This window comes from Phalacrocorax carbo, chromosome 2 (genome assembly GCF_963921805.1).
Source record: "Phalacrocorax carbo chromosome 2, bPhaCar2.1, whole genome shotgun sequence".
NCBI classification, from domain to species: Eukaryota; Metazoa; Chordata; class Aves; order Suliformes; family Phalacrocoracidae; genus Phalacrocorax; species Phalacrocorax carbo.
In genome coordinates, this window is record NC_087514.1 from 109,464,187 (window position 1) to 109,489,028 (window position 24,842).

A 24,842-nucleotide genomic window follows, 5' to 3' on the forward strand; every position below is an offset into this window, starting at 1 on the left:
GAGACAGTCAAGAGGTTTGATTTAAAAAACAAAACAAAGAACCCACCGTCCCTGGTCTGAAATAAAATGTTAATGTAAACACACTACGAATTGCAAATAGTAAAAGCCTACTAGTATGCATATTTATATTTTACAGCTTTAAGCCCTTTAAGTTTTCCCTCATTTTAAATATACACATGTACTTTTATTTAAAACCTTTATCGTACCTGGGTGAATTTTTAAAATTTTTTCCTCTGTGGAAAATAATTTTGCGATTTCAGCTTGCACCTCCTTCATTTCAACTCTACTTTTTCTCTTGTCCTCCACTACCAGATTCAAAGCTCCCTTTATGTTGCTGATGTCCCTGGCAGATGTCTTTGCCTGATCTGAGTGCTCCTTAGCACCTGTCAACTCTCCATCTTACTCTCATTTAAATTCTCAGAAGCTTTGTCATTTTTTTTGCTAGCAGTTTCCCTCCAGTTTGATAAAAGTTCTGCTGCCCCAAAACTTTTGATGCCCCAATAAAACTTTGCTTTTAATTCTCTAGTCTTACTTAACTCAGTCAAATGTGATATTTCTGCTGTCTAGCTACGTTTGCATTTGCAATGGGAAGCATTTTAGACATCTGAATTCTTCATTCTTTTTTTCTGCTTGAAATCTAAGCTCAAGCTTCCAGTTAGATGGACATGAAGCAGATGGGGGAAACAACTGCATCTCCAGTTTGACCATTGAAAAATAATTTATCTAAAATTGAAGGTTTGTGGATTTTACTTAAATTTTAGCATGGCACCTAAGGCCAGATGTGGCAACAGGAAATCTGGATGCAGTTAAACATGTACTTTGGGCTTTTACAGTGTCCTTACCAACAGACAAAGGAAGGATTTGAGTGGCAGAAAATGAAAATCTGCTTTTTTTGACATCCTCTTGGCATTCTCAGAACCTATGGGGAATCCTAGGTTGGTGGCTGGGAGCAAACAAACAGATTAAATGGTTTCGTCACCAACCACTAGTGATAAACCAGTTAAAACTCACTTTCATCAGAAGTAATGTTTTATTGAAGCTAACAGAAAACACTCATCTCAAGAATTTATTGGTCCTTGAGGCTGATAAGTTGCTGCCCTGAAGATATCCTAAGAAAGTAAAGGAGAGAAGGAGAAATGGAGAAAACCAGGCTGTGTGAATTTAGAAGGCATACCCGAATTATTTTCTTCCTTGTATCCCAAAAAGACAAGTTACAATCCTTTGGTCGAAAGGGAAGATGGAGGTGAAGAATACTCATTATGTTATGTGCCAGTTGTTCACATTTGCACAAATAATTCTTCTCCAAACCTCATTCTATCTGAGAGCAAAAACAAGTGCATAATATTTTGTGGTTCAGACACAGGCAAAATTAATAACAAAATATTTCACCTATATGTCACCTCAGATGTAAATTCTGGTGACTTCATTTGAAAAAAAAATACTGAGAAATTAATCTCTCATGTCAATCAGTTGAAATGACACAATTGGGGGGTCTTAAGATATACTTTCTAAATTAAGCTCAAATGTCAAATGTAGTTTAGATTAGTAACATATTGTAGAATATGTAACAAGAAAGGTTTCTTCAAGTATGTCAACCATAAGCAGAAAAAGAAGGAAAACCTAGGCCCACTGTAAAACAGAAAAGGAGAGTCAATCACCAATGATGCTGAAAAGGCAGAGGTCCTCAACACCTTCTTCACCTCTGTCTTTACCAGCACTGTTGGGTCCCAGGCTTTGGGAACAAAATTACCAATTGAACCAAACACCGACCCATCATCAGTGAAGGAAGAGTTAGTACATGAATTATTACAGGAGCTTGACCCCTACAAATCGATGGGCCCTGACGCCATCCACCCGAGGGTGTTGAGAGAGCTGGCTGACATCATTGCAAAGCCACTCTCCATAATCTTCAAGAAGTCGTGGAGAACAGGGGATGTCCCAGAGGACTGGAGGAAGGCAAATGTTACCCCTTTCCACAAGAAAGGCTCGAGGGAGGATCTGGGTAACTATAGGCCCATCAGCCTTACTTCAATCCCTGGGAAAGTTATGGAACAAATCCTCCTGGGGGCCATCACAAGTCAAATGAAGCACGTCATTGGGAAAAGCCAACATGGCTTCACTAAGAGCAGATCGTGCTTGACGAACCTGGTGGCCTTCTATGACAAAGTGACTTGCCTGGTTGACATGGGGAGGGAGGTGGACGTTGTCTGCCTGGACTTCTCCAAGGCCTTTGATATGGTCCCCCACAGCCTCCTCCTGGAGAAATTAATGCATTATGGCCTAGGCAAGTGGTCTGTGCAGTGGGTGGGGAACTGGCTGACAGGCCGCACCCAAAGGGTGGTGGTAAATAGCTCCTTTTCCAAGTGGCAACCTGTCACAAGTGGGGTACCCCAGGGATCAATATTGGGCCCAATGTTATTCAATATCTTTATAAGTGATCTGGAGAATGGGATCAAGTGTAGCCTGATGAAGTTTGCAGATGACACCAAATTGAGTGGGGAAGTAGACACTCCAGAAAGGAGAGCTGCTCTGCCAGAAGATCTGGATAGGCTGGAGGAGTGGGCCAACAAGAACCTTATGAAGTTCAACAAGCAAAAGTGTACGGCCATACACCTGGGAAAACATAATCCGGGAGTACAGCATAGACTGGGATCCACCCAGCTGGAGAGCAGCTCTGTGGAAAGGGAGCTGGGGGTCCTGGTGGACAGGAAGCTCAACATGAGTGAACAGTGTGCTGCCGTGGCCAAGAAGGCCAACAGGATGCTGGGTTGCATCAAAAAAGGCATCACCAGCAGAGATAAAGAAGTCATCATCCCACTCTACTCAGCGCTTGTCAGGCCACACCTGGAGTACTGTGTACAGTTCTGGTCCCCTCTATACAAAAAGGATGTGGACAGGCTGGAAGGGGTCCAGAGAAGGGTCACCAAGATAATCAAAGGACTGGGAAGCCTGCCATACAAGGCTAGGCTGGGAGAACTGGGTTTATTCAGCCTTGAGAAGAGGAGGCTTAGAGGGGATCTCATCACCATGTACCAGTACTTTAAGGGGTAGCTACAAAGAAGATGGGGACTCCCTTTCTACAAGATGTTACATGGGGAGGACAAAGGGGAATGGACACAAGTTGCTAATGGGGAGATTCTGATTGGACACAAGAGGGAAATTTTTCACAGTGAGGACAGTCAACCATTGGAATAATCTCCCCAGGGAAGTGGTTGACTCGGCTACGTTGGACACCTTTAAGAGTTGTCCGGACAGGGTGCTGGGCCATCTTGTCTAGACTGTGCTCTTCCTAGAAAGGTTGGACTAGCTGATTCCTGAGGTCCCTTCCAACCTGTGATTCTGTGATTAGAGTGATGCCAAATTAGAGCAGGGTCTGTACCATTCTCTTCCAAAAGAAATCTGGAGTACCTGTTTTCATTGTCTGATAACAAAACCATACTTTTTTCTGCTGGTAGTCAGGTGAATTATGTTTTAAAACAGCTTATGTTTCTCTCTTTTTTTTGTCCTCACATTTTTAAAGTCTGATGTGCTCAATATTTTTTGGCCATATTGACTAACCAACATACCAAAGTTTGAAGCTCTGTGTTCACCTTCCTTTTGGTTTCTTTCTGAAAACCTCCAAAAAACCCTGGAAGAAATGGATGATTTGTCCCCAGAGATTCTGTTAATACAGTAAGATATTCGTCTGGTTTCATCCTACCACCATGCTTGGCCCTGTAGCTAGAACACATGAGGCTAATTATATGTTCATCCTTCCTAAAGGGTCACATGGGGATTGTTGGCAATTAACAACTGTCTGGAAAGATGTCCATTGAAAGGCTGTAAACTGCTACAGTGATTGTCAGCTACCTGTCACAGGTTGGTTCCTGTCATACATCTCTATTGTAGGGTTTTAATTTTTGTTTTAAATGAGAAAATGCCTTGTTACTCTGTGTTTGTGCAGAGTCAGTCCAGCTTCTGACAGAGGCTGTTGGACCTTTTCTCAGGCACCACAGTGCAAAGGCTTCCTGATCATTATTCTGTGCCCCAACTCCCACAGCAGCGTAACGCAGCCATCAGCGGCCCGTGAACGCGTATAGGAACATCTCCCTCTTTGCTAGTCTGTCAGGAAAGAGTCTGAACCTTTTCCAAAAACCTCCTTAAAAAATAACTACGAAAGTTGTTGGTTTTTTTTTATCTGGAGGTTAAAATGACTCTGTCTTTCCAATGAAACATCGTTGGCTTCTCTACAGTTTGTCTCAAACTGTGGTCATTAAGAAGTAAATTCATAAGTCTTCCATGAGTAGAACAGAGCTGTTGGAGATGAGGGAAGGGACTGAGACCCGTATTGGAAAAATCTTTCTAAAGAGCATCATATCCTGAGCTGCTCATTTGCAAGAAACACTGTAGAGTAGTAATCTCTGTTTGCACCGATTCTAGAAAGGGTCTGCAAATCCTGTGTCTGCACATGGGCTGATTATTTTGAGTCAGGAATATTTATTGCTACCTATTTCAAAGTCTCAGATAACGTGTTCAAAGGATTTAATTTTTTTTTTCAGAGATGCCTCTGTTGGAACTTAGTCGATCAAATCAAGCTTGCAACACATCCCAGATAGTTTTAAACTTGATCTTCTGAAATGATAGGTCAGAAGAAACTTAAGAGTAATGAACCTTTTTCTGCTCTTTCTCAGTATTGTTATTTTACTCAGTCCTCACAAAATTAGTTCTGATTTAGTTCTCTATTCATTTAAAAATAAATTAAAAAAAGGATCAAGTGTTTTGGGGAGAAGAGTTCTGTTTCAAAACTTTCTTCCCCATTAGACATTTTCAGATCACTTTGACCTAAATGGTTTTCTGGATACCTCTTCTATGAAGAAAGGCTGAGAGGGTTGGGGTTGTTCAGCCTGAAGAAGAGGAGGCTGCAGGGAGACTTTGTTGTGGTGTTTTAAATACATAAAGGGGTCTTATAACAAAGTTGAGAGAGAATTTTTACCAAGCCCTGTAGTGACAGGTCAAGGGGCAATGGTTTTAAACTGAAGGAGGGTAGATTTAGATTGGATACAAGGAAGAAATTTTTTACAATGAAGGTGATGAAACACTGGAACAGGCTGCCCAGAGAGGTGGTAGGTGCCCCATCCCTAGGAACATTCAAGGTCAGGTTCACGGGGCTCTGAGCAACCTGATCTAGTGAAAGATGTCCCTGCCCATGGCAGGGGGATTGGACTAGATGATCTTTATGGGCCCTCCCCAACCCAAACCATTCTGTGATTCTGTGATATATGTAGGAAGAGTTTCCTATTAAAGCATTTAGTAGCTCATTTCAGTGCTGAATAAAAAGTCCTCTCCTGTTCCCTGTTCTGTTCTCTCCTGTATTTCATGTTTCAGAGTTTCAAGATGGGGGGTGGAACCACAAAGGCATACTGTACCTGCCTAAAATAAAATAATAAAAAAAAAACCACAAAACCCACCACCCTGCTTTGCACTAATGTCATCTCACCTACACACCATGCCAGGAGGTCTGTGGTCTCTATGTTCACTGTCACCACCTCCACAGGGAAGCTGGTGGGGAAGAGAGGAACACTGCAGAAGAGTCTGTTGCTGGCTGTAGGGGACAGATGAGGCATTTGAAGGTGCTGATGCTGACCAAGGGGAAACAGAGGAACAGCCCAACCAGCAGCTGCAGAAGGGATGACTGCAACACCTGCAGCTACAAACACAAGGCTTTGGTATTAGAAAGCTGGACCACTTTGGCTCCCTAAAAAGTGATGAAAATAAATGACAGCACCTTCAGTTCCACCCCCACCCCGCTCAGTTCCCACAACACTAGCTAGCTCTTTTAAAATCAGACAAAAATGTACCTTCAAATTCCTTTTTGTGCCATGTGTAGGATGTAGAAATTTTTTGGAAGACAATGTATTCTCTATTAGCAGAAAAATTCTCCCAGTCTCCAAACTTACACAGCCTTGTTCCTGGTAATGTTTTGAGTCAGGCAATAAGGTTTTCATTCTGAAATCTTAGATAGCTTGAACACCATTCTCTCCTAGTATTAGCCCAAAGGCATCTCACTTCATGGAGCAGAAGCAGCACTGAAATCATGTGAATGCTTTCCAGGAGGGAGATGTAGCTAGAGAAGATTAGGAAAGAAGGAAATCTAGTATTCAATAGTAATGCATCTAATTCCATAACCAATCCTTGATTTTGTATTATTTAATGAGAGGCATAAACTTGTAGTTCTCCTGATGTTTATTAGTACTTTTAATATAGCTTGAAATTAATTGTTTAGCTTTTAGATTTTTCAAGGATTGGGCCATATGTTTTATTTCTAGCTTCTCTTTATGTTTCTTTTTTGATACTTTTGTGATGGAAGAACATAATTTGATTCTTCTATCTCATTAATACAGGCTGCAAGCAGATTTGGCCTAGCAAGTTTCTGTTTTGTAGGAGGGTTCAGCTCCTTTTCAGATCCAAGTCAGATGGGTTCTGACTTGCTGTTGTGTGAAATGTTCTGAAAATTTTTATATACAGAAAATGCAATAGGTACAAGTCAAAGGGCCTAAATAGGTAGTATTACCTGTTCCAGCCTTTCTGCATTTGGCAGGGTGAGCTGTGTATTGTTTTTTACAGCAATCTGTCTTTCTGTTGACCCTTGTTTTATGTTTTTATGTCAGGGTTTTTTCTTCTTGCATTATATTACTCTGTATTTGGTATAGTATTATTTGTTCTATAGTGGTCCCCTGTTTCATGGGTTCAAATTCTATTTTATTCCCAAACAGTAAATAGAAAGGATTTCACAGAATAGAATATAATAGTTTAGTCGGAAGGGACCATCAATGATCATCTAGTCCACCTGCCTGACCACTTTAGGGCCGATCAAAAGTTAACGCATATTAAGGACACATTCCAGGGCCTGTCTCTTCACACCGAGCTTGCATCAAAATGTTGAGATTCTTTAACTGAATAGAAATAGTCTGGAGGCATGAGCAGATCACAGGGTGACTGTGAGCCATGAATGGAATAAGGGCAAATGCATCAATGCGTCAGGCAAGATACTTCCATAGGAAAGGCAATTATTGTGCAAAGCCCTGGTGAGAACTCACCTGTACCACTAGGCACATTTCTCATTCTTGGGTTCAACAACGACAAATTCTGCTTGGGATAATGCAAACAAAGACTAAGCACTTGATTAGGCGCATGGAGGGTCTACAGAGAAACATGATGACTGGAAGGAGCAAGACAAAGGCTGAGAGGGCTACCATCCCTTTCAAGGAAGATATAAAGGATGAAAGCTAAAAGAGGAAAAGAGCTACCCAAGAGCAAGGAAAAAGATGGTCAAGAACACGAAACTGTTCAGGGCTTCTTTCCAAGAAGACGACCTTGCCATAAGCAGGGTAGTAGCAAACATCACTTGGTGCATTGGTAAGGACTGGTGAGGAAATCCTGCACACTCTCTACATCTCTGCAAAGTTCATGCAGAGGGAACCAAAAGCCTTTCTTTCACCTTGGGTATCCCCACACCCAAATGAATGTATATGGTATAAATGCCCTTCTTTACATAGTCTGAGCATCCAGATTAATTTTGGCACCAACATACAAAGTGACAAGAATAGTGCCTTCCTTACTTCTTCAGGACTTCAAATACTAAATCCTAAAGGAAAAAGAGACAGACGCTCTATATCTCTGACAATGCTGAACACAGCAGGACAATCACCTCTTTTGACCAGCTGGTTATGCTGTGTTTGATGCACCCCAGGATGTGGTTTGCCCTCTTGGCTGCCAGGGCACACTGCTGACTCCTGCTGAGCCTCCTGTCAACCAGCACCCCCAGATTCCTTTCTGCAGGGCTTCTCTCCAGCCAATCCTCTCCCAATTTAGACTTGTGCCCAGCCTTACTCTGTCCCAGGTGCAGAATGTGGCATTTGGTCTTGTTCCATTTCATGACATTGGTGATTTCCCAATGCTCCCATCTATCCAGACCCCTTTGCAAGGCCTCTTGTCCCTCAAGAGAGTCAATAGCACCTCCCAGTTTAGTATCATCAGCAAACTTCCTAAAGGTGCATTCAACTCCTGCCTCCAATTCATTGATAAAAAGATCGAACAGAACTGGCCCTAGAACTGAGTCCTGAGGAACACTGCTGGTAACTGGTCACCAGCCAGAGGTAGCCCTGTTCACTACAACCTTGTGAGCCCTGCCATTCAGCCAGTTCATCACCCAGTGCACCATCTCACAGTAGGACAGCTTGTCCAGAGGATGCTGGGAGAGATAGCATCAAATGCATAACTAAAATCCAGAAAAACTACATCCCCCACCTTCCTTTCACCCACTAGGCAGGTGACCTTATCATAGAAGGATATCAAATTAGACAGGACTTTCCCTTTCTTAACCTGTGTTGACTGGGGCTGGTGATTGCCTTGTCCTTTAAATATCTTTCAGTAACACCCAGTATGATGATCTCCAGAATTATTCCAGGTACCAGGGTTAGACTAACAGGTCTGTACTTTCCTGGAGCTTCCCTCAAGCTCTTCATGTAAATTGGAATAGCATTGGCTAGCTTCCAGTCAGCAGGGACCTCCCCAGGCTCCCAAGACCTTCAGTAGATGATTGAGAGAGGTCCTGCTGTAACATCCGCCAGCTCCTTCAGCACTCTGTCATGAGTCTCCTGTGATCCCATAGATTTATGACCTTTAAACTGATACAACTGGACCCTTACAGTGTCAGTGTCCACAACAAATGGAAAATCACTGTTCCTGCAGTTGTGGTCCTTGAACTCAGAGGACCAGGCAGCCCAAGGTCTATTAATGTTATTAAAGACTGAGGCAAAAAAAGCATTTAATGCCTCTGCTTTTTCTTCATTTGTCAGGTGAACATTTTCAGCAAGTATGGCTCCAATATTTTCCTTGGACCTTCTCTGGAAGGTCCCAAGACATACTGGAAAAAAAAAGCGCCTATCTTGTTCTCTGACTCAACACTAGCCAGTTTCAACTCTAGTTGAGCTTTGGCCCTTTGTGTCTTCTCCCTGCATATGTGAACCATGGCTCTGTAACCTTCCTGCAAAGCCTGACCTCTCTTCCAGAGATCACACAATTTCTTTTTCCTCCTGAGTTCCAAGAAGAGTACCCTGTTCAGCCAAGCTGGTCTTCTGCCCTGCTTGCTCAACTTCTGACACAACAGGATTGCCTGCTCCTGTCCTTTTAAAAGGTGGTTCTTAAAAACTGACCAGCACTTGTGGACCCCTCAGCCCTCAAATGCAGATTTCCAGGGGACACTGCTAAGTAGCTCCCTGTTTGCTCTCTTGAAATCTCTTGAAATCCAGGGTAGCAACTCTGCTGACATTTTTTCTCATTACACCAAAAAGTATAAACTCCACCATGTTATCCTAAGGCTGAGTATGCTATCAGCATGTTGATAATTTTGAATACTCATTTGGGAGATATAAGAGATCCTCCACATAGGTATAAGGAGGGCAGAAGGTAAATGCCACATGGGGATTTTGTTCTTTAATTGTCTGCTACACAATACAATTTCTTCTACCTTTTGGTGGTATTTTAAATATACCAGTATAATTCTTTTGGGATGCTCCCTCAGAATTATAACTGTGATGACAAATGGGATGCTGCAAAGATGCATTCGGCTTTCAGACCTTCAAAGTCCTGTGAGAAAAGATACCAGGCTGACTGTATTTGTTTATGTAAGAAATCACTGTCAAACATTTAGGACTCAGGTTGGCCTACTTTGAATGATTTTAGTGTGCTTGTGAATATTCCTCTGTGTTCTGAGGACCAAATCTGTCACTGGTGACACTTATGACGTGGACGCAGTTCCCACTGAAATGCAAAGGAACTGAAGCTATATCCATTATAAAAAGGCTGTTACAAGTAAACTTCACACCCCTGTCCAAGAGTGATTCATAAAGGAGGAAAACAGAGTTCAGGGTAGTATAGTATTTTGTTTCCTCACTACATGTGCCAAGAAAAGACTGTAATCTCCAACTACTTACCTATACAAGAAAATGGGGAGAAGGTGGAAGAAAGAGAAGAAAAAAATTTATGTTAGAGTGGTGTTGCTTTAATGGTAAGAGTCTGAGGAGTGGCTAGGGGAAGACCCTACCGTTGAGTCACGAGGTTCAGACAGGACCCCCTTGCTTTCTAAACTCCTTCTCAGAGAGGAGTCTAGGCGCAGCTAAGTCCAGTGTTAGTCTCAGACTTGGTCAACGGTTTATTTTCTAAGGGTTGTAGAAGTAACCACTCATCAGAGTATTTGTTGTTAGTAATGAAGAGTACAATTTATTAAAGCAACAGATACACAGGTTCTTTGGATTACCGGTGATAAGATTGCTGGTTACAAGACACACACACAGATACTAAGAAGATGAGTAACACTGCTAGGCTGCAAATGCATTAAGGAAATATGAAGCATTGGAGATTTAAAGTGAAGCTATAGAGAGGTTTCTAAGTTTTCCCGGGGAAACAGATGGTATACCCAGATATTTTGATCTTACCCAAAGGCATCCTAGCGGGGGAGGGTAGGAGGTTCAGCCCATCAACTGGTCCCATAAGTCAGAGTGGTACGCGATGGTATCTTCCCCAATATCCTCTTTCTCTTCACACATTTTATACTATTTTTTACCTGTCAGGTGGAGCTTGAGTGACTCTAGTCATACATACCTGTATTACGAGTGGTGTAGAATTTCCTCGCATTACTTTTAAAAGCATAGACTAGAAGAAATTCAAAGTTCATGCTCAGTGAGGGGTGGTCGCACCTTAGAGGCAGGTAACTTTTGGGATGGAGGTGTGTTTTCGTATTATAATGATATTATAATGAGCAAAGTTCACCAAAAGGACGGCATTTTGTCAAAAGTATGACAAACGGTTGGCCCAGGGTGGCAAATATGCAGCATACCAGCTCCATGGTACCTTGAGTTCCCATTTATCACAGAGCCTGGCCACGATGCGTCTGCACCACTCCACCCTCCGGACAACTCCTCTTAGAGTCAGTACGCCAAGTTCTCCTGGCATTGCTGACATCTATGGTTACTAGGGAACTTCCGTGGAATGGATTCCTCACATAGCAGCTGCACTTCACCCTGACAGCTTCTTCAATGCTGTACCTTTTCTAAAAACCTAAGTTTAATTTCTAAATCACCTCCAGCAATTATTCCACAAATGGCTAGCTTGAAGTTTCTCTAATTATATTTGTTCTTCCTGACCAGAACAACAGGTCTTTCGATTTCATGGGTGTAGAGAGAAGAAGTCAGTCATTGCTAGCACAAGATCTGGGGCATAATACTTCTTCAAAGCCTGCTGTTATAAAGCAGAAACTATTTGCCTGTCTACTGAAAACAGGTATGGTTTCTTATCCCAGCTTAATGAATATCTTCATAATAACAGCAAATTATTCCTTCCTATAAAAGAAATCAAGAAGAGGTGCTGAAAATTGTCTCAGAAGTTCAAGCCTTTCTCTCACCTAGTGGTATGTGAAAGTAACAGTCAGAAATGAAAGGAAGAAAAGAGGATTTGTGAGATTTCCCCCACTCAATGCAAAGAACGCTGTCCATCTGTTTGTTTAAACCAAAGAAGTTATAGAGGCCAGGATTTTATGAAACCCGTAATCCTAACATGAAGCCCCCAAATATGAAGCCAGTTCTGCTAAAAGGATGGTGGTATATAAGAGGATTTCTGGGGTCATGATTTGCTGCATTGTGTAACACATAAAAAAGCAAAGGCATCACATGGCTGTAGATTGAGGAGTACAATAAAGTCTTAGAAGGTGTTGACCAGCAGCCTGTCATTTTTCTTACTTATGTAGTAGAGAAGATTTCCAAGTGAGACTTTGGAAGAGGAGAACTACAGAATGATTTGCCAGTATGTCTGGGAAGACTTCTGAGAACAGATAAACAGATCTAAATCTTACAGGAAGTCACAAAGGCACCTGCTACAACAGCCAGCCAAGATTCAGATGGTCAGCAGTTGATGAAAGGAAAAATTAATCAATTAATCTCTTTCCACTAAAACAGGACGTGATAGGCTCCATCACAGTATGGACTGTGAAGAACTATGTGAAATGGAAGACAGATTAGCTGTAATAGGGAAGAGAATGCAAGATGCATAGAGAAAACAACCTGATCAGAGCAACCCAGACAAGAAATAAAATCTATCAAATATTATTGTATAGCATGTGTTAGTAAACACTGATATGCATTAGGCTTGGTAACCACAATTCTTTTCTTGCTTAGCAATAGAGCCTAAGCACTTTCAAAAACAAAACAAAAAAAACCCTTCCACCCTATGTACTTGCACAAAAATTCCATGTATTCTTACATAGCATAAAGGTGCCTTCCAGCAATATTTAGTAATTCTATTGTTTCTTGCCACAAGTTAGGTGAACAATATCCTGTCTTTTGCATTAACTCCCACGCTTCTCTAATACCAAGGAAAATATGAGAATGTAGTCTAGGTAGAAGAGATCCTCTGGACTTTTCCCCTGTAGAAATGCACAAAAAAGAATGAGCAGTGGCACTAAATGTATTATGAACTGGTGGATGGTGAGAAAGATTATGCTGTAATTTTGATCACTTAGGAATTACAGAATATTAGTGCCCTTAGTAAAGGCCCCTCTAGACTGACAATTTAACTGCAACATTGCATAATAATTATACAGGCAATATGAAATCTTCAGCAGCTTGTCTACTTTTCACTCTTATCTGCAATCTATTATACTCTGTAGTCTCATAAATGGATATAAAGAAAATGGTTCTGATTTTTTAAAGGCATCACTAAAAATGCTAATTAAACCTATAATGATGGGCCTGCAGAGGATAGGGCTTGAAATGCACAGGCTCAAGGATAAAATGTCACACTGGGCCAGTGCAAGGCTTGCTTGAATTTAGAGAAGGGCCAGCCAGTTCTTGGTTATCGTAGTTTCACACTGCATTTGTGGTGTGTTTTGCATTGATTTATGATAAACTGAAAAAAAATGTCTTCTGCAAGTGTGAAGTTTCAACAGAATGAGTTTTTCTTTAAGGTAGTATTCAGAGTAGAACAAGAATTAGTATTTATGGTATTTATCAATATTTAAGATACGCCTGTGAAAAGAAATTAAGCCACCCAAGCTCCCTTTTAAAGTAGCTTTGTATTCCCTGATATCTTATTTATTTAAAAGGCGTGTTGTAGACATGGCACTTCAGGGCATGGTTTAGGAGACATGGTGGTGTTGGGTTGATGGTTGGACTTGATGATCCTAGAGGTCTTTTCCAACCTTAATGATTCTATGATCCTATGATTTGTGTTCATGCTTGCAGTGTCTATGCTGCTGGCAGTTTTAACTGCTTGCAGCCTCCAGAGAGAAATATACTGTTGCATTTTTTGCACCTATGGTCACTGTTTTCTTGTCAGTCATATAGGCTTGACTGCAGAAGATAGAGAGTTGTTTTACTTGCTCGTGCTGCAACAGGTTATGGGCAAACAAGGGATGCACCTACTGTGCTCGGTAAAACATGTCATCAATAGTATATAAGTGTACTCTCAAGAGGGTTTTTCTAGGCCTATAGAAGAAGTTCATGTGCAAATGTGTGAAACTCTGGCATCATTTGCTCTTTGTGGATAATTTGTACATTAGATATACAGTAGCAACCAATTAAATGTATAACCTCAGGGTATAGTAAATCTTTTCATTTTAGTGGCAGTTACCTCCACAGGGATTTCTTTCTATACATTTATTTGAAGCAGATGTGTTCATTAGTTGGGTCTAAAAATGCTTATAATTTATTGTCTCTCTACTGCCTGCGATTTATTCACTATAGAGTCGTCATTTTATGAAGTGGTCCTCTTGAAGGGTAGGCTTGGTGGGGTTCTGTCTTGCAAATAATTGATATACTGAAGTCTATCCATTTCAGTACAGGAGCACTACTAACATTGATAGTAAGGATCGGCAGGATTGCATCCAACATTTTTTAATATTGTTTTGAAGTACAATAAATTTGCTGTTTTTTCCATATGAATTTAAGCAGTCATTGATAGGATATACAAGAGCTTTTAGACTTCTGAGTTTTCACTGGAGCTGTGGATACTTTTATTTTCAACAGCAACAAAAAGCCTGGTTGGCTTAGATAGCATCTGTGAACAGCATTCACGTAATAGCAACTTAGCACTATGTATATTTGTTTGAAAAGACAATTGAGAAGGATTATAACAAAATAGCTCTTCTTAAAGACATCCTTTTAGAAAAATTTGCTGTATTTATCGTGCTCAGAATCTCACCCTAAAAGCTTTTACTATTGTTAAGTCAAGCTCTTACACAACTAATGATTAGTAGAAATATTTCTGGAATTTTGTTTTTACTTCATTGCCAATCATGGTATTTTATTTTAAACATAAATATTGTCAGCTTGGTTTCACCCTTGTTCCTTTCCTCCTCCTCTCAGCTGCACTCTTTGGTGATCATGTTGATTTCCATCCATTCCCCAAGTCTTTAATCTATATACCATTTTCTGCACCCAGATGTTTATGTACTAAAACAGATTGTGGTTTTTGCCTTTTCCCTGGATAACACTACTACATCTGTATTTAGTTTTTTGCTGCTGCTGTTGTTTTCAAGTGTGTGCTGCCATCTATGGAGTAATCATTGAAATAAACCTGATATAAAAAGATGTTTTATCAAAACATTGTAGAAAGGAAGATGTAGCTACTGGAGGAGGTGTCGTAGGGCAGTTGGCCAAATCTCAAGAAATCCTGTTTCTCTGCAGTTCCAGATCCCACAGCAAGCACGGGTGAAAGTATACTCTCAGAAAATCAGTGACTTCTAGGAGTTAAGTTATTCAGTAGATTTGTTCATACTGGACAGATTATCAGGGCATCCTGAAAATTAGAGTAAGGTTGCTTTGTCCTCTAATCCTGTAAGCCATTCTTTTTCCTTCCCCGTTACCTTTCACATGTCCTAGTCCTTCAGCATTTTCCAAGATCTGTGTATTATGTCTTTCTTAATTTGTTTTTTTTTAAAGCTTAATTTTAATTCCTTATTCTTCCCCAGCATCTTGTTAACTGGCTTCCTGTCTCTCCCCTGTGTCCAGTTTCGGGCCAGGTTCCAGGTTTCCCTCCTTCAGGTCCCTTCAGAATGAAGTACTGAGAATCAGTCCCCATTCTCTCTCTCTTTCATAACATTTAATTGCTTGATATCTGTTTTAGAGTATGTGTTTATTGCAATGCATTTATTCAAGTTGGTCTGGAAAGCCCTTGGAGAAGTAATTTTCTCTGTACTTTTATGAAGTGCCTGTGGGGTATCTGTGCACACACAGCAGCTATCAGCTTTTACCTTAATACTGTTCATATGTTTTTCGTCCTGCAAATTTTTTACTAAAGATTTTAGTGCCTTACAACCTTGGATAGGGTTAGGTATATGAGTTCCTGGAAATCAGATTGCTATTCATTTGAGTTAGGAGATGTGACAGAGAACAACTATGGTTTTAGGTCTGCTCTTGGCAACAGCAGTGTTGGAGAGGGGGGTATATTTAACCACTGCTGCATAAATGCTTTCTTATAACACAGGACATCAGAATCAGAAGGAAAAGTTTTAACCTGTATGGATGAAGCATTCTTAAAAATATCTTCTGACATTTTCTTCTTGCTGAACTTAGAAATTGATCTTATTTCCCAGCATTGGAGACAAAATGAAGAAAAAAAATCAATGCTGGAGATTGATCAATGTTTTTCAAAACTGACTTAATAAGATAAAAATCAATGCAGCTGTGTTCTTTGCCATTATTTTATCACCAGTATCATTCAAACATGGTAATATTTGATTCTTAAGTTAAATGTGAAAATATTTCAGTTACCTCCTACAGAGGCAAAACTTAAGGAGGGATTTATTTAGTCAAACTTTGGTTTTCTTTTTAATCCTAATTTTGGAACTTCAAGTTCTACAGAAACTGAAAACAGTTTCATATTTTAAGTGCGAGTGTATAATTGTTCCTTTAATCAGAGAGGTTTAAATAGAACAAATTATTACTTGTATTTGCAAATTACAAGCTCTGAACCTCCCTTCCTCCTGCAAATAGCAGTTCCACCTTGCTTGGTTGAAAGATCTGTACTGGAAAACTTGGAGATAAGCTTGGGCACCTGATTTCTCCTGTGGCAAACTCGCAGTGCTTTGACTTTAGAGCCTTACTGTACAAATGCATTGGCTGATTAATCTTTTTTGGCAAAAATGAACAGGCCATTTGGGGGTTTTGTTTGTTTTTTTCCCCCAATATCCATTTCCCTTTTTTATCCCCACTGTCTGCAATAATACTAAGATCTCTTACTGATCTATTTAAAGAAAAGTCTTAGCAACTGCCTTGTGTAATATCAGTGAACCAATCCCTAAGCCATGAGTTTGGCTTAGTAATTGAGAGGTTTTTTAAAAAATAATTTGCATTTTAATACTTTAATTCCTGTTTACTTGCTGTCTTTTGTTTAGCCCTTTGGCCTCCTAGTTTGAAATATCTCCTAACAAGTGATGGCTAGAAAATGCCCTTTTAGGGAAGAAAGTCAGGATTCTCAAATAATCACTGGGACATGTGAACTGAGATTTTTAGGGAAGTATCAGACAGGAAAGACTTCTGATAAAATCCTAGATATTGGCAAGCCTCTGGTAATGATGTCCTTTGTTTTATTTCATGAGAACAGAAAGATTTCTGCACGAATGTCTTATTGAATTGAATCCTATCTGTAAGCTGGGCCAGAATGTCATAAAATAGGAAACACAAACCTAATAGTAGGTAGACACCATTTTTGAGAATACAGGACTTTATCAGGTTCTCTGCTGAGCCAGTTACTTTTACCTCTCTTTTTATATTCCTTAACTAATTGATAAATGTAGTGTGTTTGCCACTCTCCTCAAGTAGCTATGGGCAGCGATATGTACATTCATTGGGAATGGACAGTCCCACCCCTTCATAGTTTCCTTCATTATAAACAATATCTGTGATCACATAACGAGAGAGCTTGTAACTGTACCCCTCCTTTCCTTTTCCTCCTCCCTCTGTACTGCAAGAGAGAAGTAGCATGGCATATTGCATAGTTAAAATGTTATCAAGCCTGAATTTGTTACACCTCTGAATTTGGCAGGCAAGCGTTTGCAACCACTATAGAAATACATGGCTCATCACCACATGAAGCTGGACACCCTGAGAAGATAGATGATATTGGATTGGTTTTCTTGTTGCTCTGCAAACAATCAAACAGGCTTAAGCTATGCAATCTGATACTCCCTAATTGACAGCTTTTCCAAGGTTCATTTGTTAACTGAGAGCATGACATGTATTGAAGTTGTTTCTTCATAATGCATTTGGCATTAACAGGAGAAGGCTGTTGAACGCATCAGACATCAGCATCTCGGCAATAAGATACTTTGCCTCCAGTTTTGACTTTCTAACTAGTGACTTTGTATTTGCAAGGGCATTTTGAATGGGCTTATAAGAGGATAGGACATAAGAAAAAAGCTTAAATACATTCCCCAAAACGAAATTTGTGAGAAAGTATTTTTACTGCTTGGGACATTTACCTGAGTTTTATGGTTCGATTGTTCTTCTTTCTTTTGGTATAAACCCTTGGTTTCTTGCTTAACAAAGTACTTGCTGAATACTCACTGGATTTCAGAGGGTTCTTTTATTTTGGTAGATTAATAAATAGGCATATCTGATTTTATTTATAGTGATTAAGAATTTGTGTGCAAGAGACATGCTCAAGGATTTAGCTTGCCTGTGCATCCACAAGATAATAAAATAAAACCCCAATGAAACCTCTATTTCAAAGAATCCTACCCTTCCCCCAAGTGAAGCCCATATTTGTTTGAAAGAATAAATTACCTGTGTAGAACAGAGCAGAGGATGATTTCTCCACTGAACTTGTCACTGGTTCACATTTGCTGTTTTCTTGGTTTCTTAGAACACAAATTGTGCCAGAACTCTAACATTCAGCGGCAGGTTCATTCTGTAAAAGATTTTGACTGTCTACTCGTTCTTGCAACTGTTCATATGCTGATACCTGGCAAGAGGTTCACACAGGGTCTGTAAGTACTAATTAAGAGCTTGGTCACAAATCCATCATCATTAATAGCTGCTGCTTCTCCTGCATCCCATGAACTTGATAGTTGCAAGATTAACTTATCTTAGATGTACAAAAAATGTGTTTTAATTTTACTTTGTTGTTCTCACTGTAAGCATGTTACTCTAAATATTTAGGTTAATTTCTCTAGCACCTAGTTAAGTTTCTGCACGTATTCTTCCTTCTGGGAAGAGTACTTGCCTGGAGAAGTACATGAAATTTTACAGATGTTGTCAAAATAATGAAGGAGTTTCAGTGGTGCTTTGTTTAGGAAGTGAAACACAGCTGTTCAGATGAGGAGAAAAATGAATGAATGGGTCAGGACGCCTTCATTTCACAGGAATAAGGAGCCTAGCTTTGACAGAAGTGCCTCTTCAAAAAATGCGAGGGAAGAATGTGCAAAGCCAGATTCGGCTTAGAAAAGCCCAGAAACAAATTTTTTGAAAGCCCTGATGTCTGGAACCTAAGCATATGTCTCTCCTCCCTCTGTAAACATCAACAACCTGAATTCCTGCAGCCAAATATTCCCGAGCCTTTGGGGGACATTCTGGACCTATCTCCATCTAAGTACTTTCTGTTTTATTTGCAAGGTCTGTTGGCAGATGCCATTTGGGTCCCTGGTGAGCACTGACTTCTGTCTTGCAGGGCAAGCACAAGCTGCGTGTGGACACAGGACTGGAAGGTGCCTGGTGTGGCCTCATCCCCATCGGGAACTCCTGTGAGAATGTGACCACGACAGGCCTCAGGTGGAACCTCAGTAAGTTAGACGCCCCTGGGATGGTGGGTTTGATGTTATCCTAACTGCACATTTACACCAGCCTCACCAGTGCTGAAGGGCCTTACGTGTTTGAAGGTAGAACATGGCAGTGAATCCCTGCCATGCCATTTTTTTCTAGAAATGAAGGTTGTTTTGGTTTTTTTTTTTTTTTAAAAAAGAGAAATATATTTAAACCTGAGATATCACAGGCAGAAACGTGTTTTCCATTTGGGAGTCATTGTGCTGTTTAAATAGAACATTTGTTGAGGTCATGATACATTACCATCTTGATACATTGCCCTCCAGGGACGGGAAGCTGTGAGAGCCTAAACTCCTGGTTATAAGCCATAAAGTTACAACAGACAAATAATAATATGATACAGATTATTAAAGCTACCTCACTTCCCCTGAACTACTTCATGTATATTGTCTGTTTGTCAACTCTGAATGAACAGATATTTTTCTTATTTTGCAGTGGGAAAAGGTGCATTTGATCTAGAACAGGGACGTTTATCTGTAGAGAAAGGAGGTTTCTTGATGAAAAAAGATTAAAACAATCTTCATCCTCCTTCCCCCTACTCCCACACTGAGTCATTCAGGATGTATTTACTCAGGAAAATAATGGGATATTTTAGGTAAACATTCATTAAAACTTAAGGGAAGCAAAACAATAATTGAGAAGCTATGGTCTTGCAGTCTGATTTACATGGCCAGACTTTAGAGCCATCCCATGAAGAAAAGACATGTGGTTCTCACAGTTTACAGTGCAGTGCCCTTATTGGCTAATAATTAATCTGAGGTTGACACACTGTCCCAGCTAGCAGCACATGTGCTAGTCTAGGGAGAGTCTTGTTCCACTGAGAGTTCAAGCATGGGCAGGTAGGGAGGTGGTAGGCATTAATAGCTCGCTAATGGTAAAAGATATAAATATGGCATTAATTTCAAGACATGAGAGACTTGCCACGTGCAGAGATGTCTGGCTAGTGATGTTTTCGTCCTTTTAAACTGGATTGTAAGAGCTGAATGTATTTTATAAGGGATGTTCTCTTAATTTGAAAGAGTCAAATATTTTCATTTGTACTGATAAGTACAGTTGACCAGTAAGGTACTATACCTTCGTCTACTCATCTCCTGTTGTGCAATGAATTCTGTGGTCTGTTGCACTGAAGGACTAGTCATTTCTCAATAAATATTCTGCCTTCCAGAGTGAGGTGAAAGAAGCTCAAACCAGCCTCATGTTAATAAAGAGAGCATCTCTGAAGCCTGTGCCACTTTGGAAAAGGCTACTGTGTGTATCAATGTGGTAGATAATGTAAGGTTGCAGTCCTTTTTTGTGATTTTGATTTTTAGTTTTAAAAATGAGTTATTTTTCAGATACATCAGATTTTGTTTTGAGTTTAATGACATAAATTTAATCAGATTTACAAGGTGCTCATTAGAAAGATGATAATTTTAATGACAGTCTGTCTGCTCCCACAAATGGCATGACTTTGTTACTACTAAATTATGATTGCCTGATCTGCTGAAACTAAGGAGAAAGGGATTACTAGTCTTCCTGTGCCAGTGAGGGGTGCAATGATAACACATAGTAAGTTTGTATATAGGATTGGGTTAAGATACCAGTTTCTTTGGTGTTTATCATTCTAGTTGTGCTGTAATGAACTACTTCAGGTTACTTAGAGGCATAGCTAAATACGAACCTATGGGGATTTTTATTACACCTAATTTGGTCCTTTTTTTTTTCTTTTTCTGGGAGACAAAAAAGTGTTTCAGTGACTGTTCCCTACTTGTTTCATGTTAACATGACACCACCATCTCTGCTTCTCCCAGTCCTTGTTGCTGTCTGTTTCCAAGGGGAAACCTCAGACATTTACAGTGTTTTCCTTAGTGATGTGTACACGGCACCCCATTACAGGCTACACTTTCATTCTCAGTAGTGATGTTTCTCACAGGTTGTAGTTCCTTCATTTATTTCTCTGCGTTATCATGACAGTAGTATAAAACCAAAAATGATCTGGTCTTCCTTGAAGGTGTTTAATCTATCTGAGACATCAAGGTCATTACAACCTGAAACTGCTCTTGTGCCCAAGTGACTAGAGCTAACCTTTACTCATCCGATGCAGATTTTGAATCACATTATTGTTCAGATACTGATAAAACAAACTAAAATGTAGTTGCATACCCCAAAAGGGAAACCAATATCTCAAATACAGCATGTGGTTAGTTGTGTCTTGGTTGTTTTTTTCCCCTCACAAATAAGCTTTACATTCAGATAACCTAGGTTTTATATTAGCTTTCATTGTGTTCATTAATTCTGTGCTGCCTGTAGTTTTGCAGTTGCTTTTAAAAATATTATTCCTCCTGTAAATTGTGATGGGGAGACAAAATCTCACCTGAGGAGAAAAGGGAATGAGAGGATACTGAAGTGTGATGTGGATGTCAGCATTGCTGCTGATGGCTAGCAGTGGCAGAACTTTCCCTGTTCATTTGTTAATGGCTCTCTGAGCACACACCTTCATAAACTTAAATTAATAAAATGGTTTGGTTATAAATTCATTTACATGTGTAAATTATGAAAGAAATGGCATTTTTAAGCCAAATGTGACATGAAAGGCCTTTCTTTCCAGTTTGTTATGGAATTAATTGAATATGACCTAACAAGTTTGTTTTTAAAAAGTAATTTTTGAGTTCTCAAAATATTTGTTTCAAGTGTCTGGGAGATAAACTAATTCCAGAATTTTAGTTCTGTCTGAACAGTCAAAAATGATGCGTTAGGTGAGAGGGGAACCCTCATTTTTTGCTAACAATAATTTCCAGCAACTCAAAATTCAAATAATACTGCATTACAGAAGAGAGCTGGCTTTGCATCAAGGTTTTAATGTTTAACACTGATGTCTGTCTGACCATATCTAGATGACTCTGCTGATTAAAATTTGTAAAACCTTTAAGGGATAGTCAAACGTTATCTGTGTCTGATCTACAGGTCCTGTCAAGAGACTTCATAGCCTCTGAATAGAAAAAGGCAAGGATAAATACCTAAGACAGAAGCTGTATTGGGGTTGAGAGTAGGCTACCAAAGACCTCATTTCAATGGCTGATTTAAGTAAACCTGAAATCTGTAAACTATTCTGCTAGCAGAGAAAGAATAATGTCTTGATTTTATTTTTAATATTGCAGATTTCAGTATTTTTATGTGTCTGTGTAAAGATGCAACATGTATGCATGCTTTTATGCATGCTTATATTAGTTATTTGCTAGCACTTGGCACAGACATAACTCATTTGTTTTAGTTCTCATCTTATGGGCGAAAGAACTTGTAGAAGAAAGTGGAAAATTGATTAGAGAAAATACTTTGTATCCATACTTGCTATTGTGCAGTGCACATTCAGAACACATTATAAACATATTCTTTCCACTCCCAAAGGGATACAGATCTTTTCTCTATTAAAATCTGATTTACAGCACAGGAATCAGATTATGCTTTATCTGATTTGACTCACCTGACTGCTTGCTGATAACAGCTCCCATGTCTAATAAATAAGTAACAAAAAATCCAATAATGCCGGAATTACCTAGCATTCTTCATTAGGTCCTCAGTGATGCTTTCATGGAAGGTGAATAAGAATGAAGGTAGAAATCAGCTACACTCTTCATCATAGAAGAGGTTGGAGGGTAATGGTAGGCTTTTCTAGGAAATGGATCCTTTTCTTCGAAATTACTGTAAAAAATAATCTTGCCAACTAATTTGCTTGTCACCCCTGTGGCCTTTGATATACTGTTTGTCATACCTGTACCGAAAATGCCAGCATATATATAAATATATAAACTGTGTATGTATGTGATTGTGCTTTCCAAATAATTTTCATGCAAATTTACTTCTTTAGGCAGGAAGTTAAATTGATGTAGAATGCTACCATTAAAAAGAGCACCACTGTCATTTCACTTCAAAAGGCAATAGCAATAACAACAGGAGCAAGACCTTTCTCTAACTGTAGCAACAGAGCATCCACTGACTACTAACTTCACAGATAGATAAACAAGATCCAAAATTTTTTTGACGCTGTTAAGAAAAAAAAAAAAATTAAAATGTTTACACTGTTTTTTTCACCATTTTACTTAATTGGGGTTTTGTTGACATTCTGTTGTGAATGGAACAAAAAGATTACAAGAGCAGTACAGTTTTGTGTCTTAGGAGAAATGCGGAGTCAAAAGAAGAAAATTAGTAACTCCTTAAAAAAAGTCAGAGGGTGAGGGACTATTCTGGAAAAGGGTGTAAATTAAGAGGGACAGGTATCTGTGTGCTAGTGAAGCTGTTTGTATAAGCACTCTGTAACCTGTTTCATCACTGAAAGAGTATATGTGGCACATTGGCTCCCCCAGTTCATTCTGACTGAGGCAAACTAAGTGGCGCTCCCAGGAGTAGTTCTGTTTTCAGTGGCAGAGTAAAAAGCTTCACAGCTGGATTCCCCTCTCTTCTGCTTTCCTCTCCTTCCCTTCCTTTTCGTGTTCCTTGCTGATAGAAGACTCCCAGTCCATCAACTGGGATCTATCTTCAAAGCTTCAGTGATCTATGTTTTCCCTTATTGCAGCTCTAAGACCCTGGGTAGGGTGGGGTGACAGAAATGATGCTGCTGCTCCCAAAGCTTCAGGCATTTTTGACCTTTTGCAAGCTATTTGCCTGCAGGAGTGCTGCTGTCTGCCTTCCAGGGTCACATCATTTATTACAAGGTGAGGCCTGCTGAAATACTTTTCTGATAAAGCAGATGTTCTGATGGTGGCAGCCTGGCATCCCACTGGGTTACTGCAAGTCAGCAAAAGCAACGAGGGCATTGCTTAGCATTGCATGAAATTATTTCAAACCAAAAACACCATTTGGCATACATTAAAGGACTGATGAACACAAAGCTCAGTTGTGCTGGGCCGCTAAAGCTGTATTTGCATTTTTTCCTGAACAGAGGCTTGAAAACTCAGTCATAATTTGTGAAGGGACTTGAAGTGGGCATTTGCGGTCACACATTAAGTCCATTTCCACATATTTCAAAGAATGGAATTAGTGGGAGGGAGATTTGGTTCCAGCTCTTCTTTAGCAGGGTAGCAGGGTCCTGGCATTTGGTTTCGGCAGGCTGCTTTAAGGTGATAAACAGATATGCTTTTCCAGATCACACTGTTGGGGCAACATTACTGCTGCAGGACTCTACTTATGGAAAGATTCATGTGAGTACCTTAGGCCTGAACTAGCTCAAACCACTTCCAGTGGTAAGTGTAGCCCAGCTGGGCATCCATCTTTAACGGGACATAGGGAGTGTATATATGATCCTTCCATACAGCAGTAATAGGCAGTAATTGCCAGGAAGGAGGAGAATAAAAAAAACGTCAGAGAGACTTCTTCAGCACAGCTGTGCACAGAGCGGATGCCTCTCTACAACCTAAGTAATACTATCCTGAAGTAAACTGGAGACATTTATGTCTAACTATATTGCCATGGCACACTGCAACTATTGGAACTAATTTCATTATTAATATAAAGGTGAGAGGGTTGTCAAGAGAGCAAATGTTCTTCTTTCCCTTGTATCTCCTCTGTTACTTCAATCCCTCCTTCTGTTAATGGAAATTTGACCTGGAGGTATGAGGAAATAGGTGCTCTGCTTCAGCCCATCTTTGATGCAGATAGTCCTCATCTCTCTGGTGACAGTAGATTGGTGAGAATACTAAAGTCACATGAAAATCAAAAGCAACCTGCTGCTACTGAAGGATATGAGTTGTAAAGACGAAGCACCTTTCTGGGGAAGAGAGGGATTTGCAGAGAGCCAGAGAGCTCTCAGTTTAAATTGGTGGGGGTCCAAAGTGGATTTCAGCGGTGGCTCTCAATTTTCATTTAAGGATGCAGGGGCAGAATTTGTCCAAGAGACCTTTGAGTTTATACTAAAGACATTTAGCCCTTAGAGGCATTCTCATCAGTCAACCTGCTCATATGGATACTGGGAAATCATCTCATTTAGACAATGGCAGAGGCAAAGCTGAAACATAATGG

General features: G+C 40.0%; 1 protein-coding gene across 4 annotated transcripts in view; it reads left to right on the top strand.

The window, feature by feature from the left end:
- TPK1 (thiamin pyrophosphokinase 1) overlaps positions 1 to 24,842 on the top strand; it is a 308,752-nt gene that overhangs the window by 226,259 nt on the left and 57,651 nt on the right. For all 4 annotated transcript variants that reach the window (XM_064443817.1, XM_064443814.1, XM_064443816.1 and 1 more), the window contains one exon: positions 18,700 to 18,811. In XM_064443817.1, the coding sequence (XP_064299887.1) occupies positions 18,700 to 18,811 (112 nt within the window). The remainder of the gene's footprint in view (positions 1 to 18,699; positions 18,812 to 24,842) is intronic.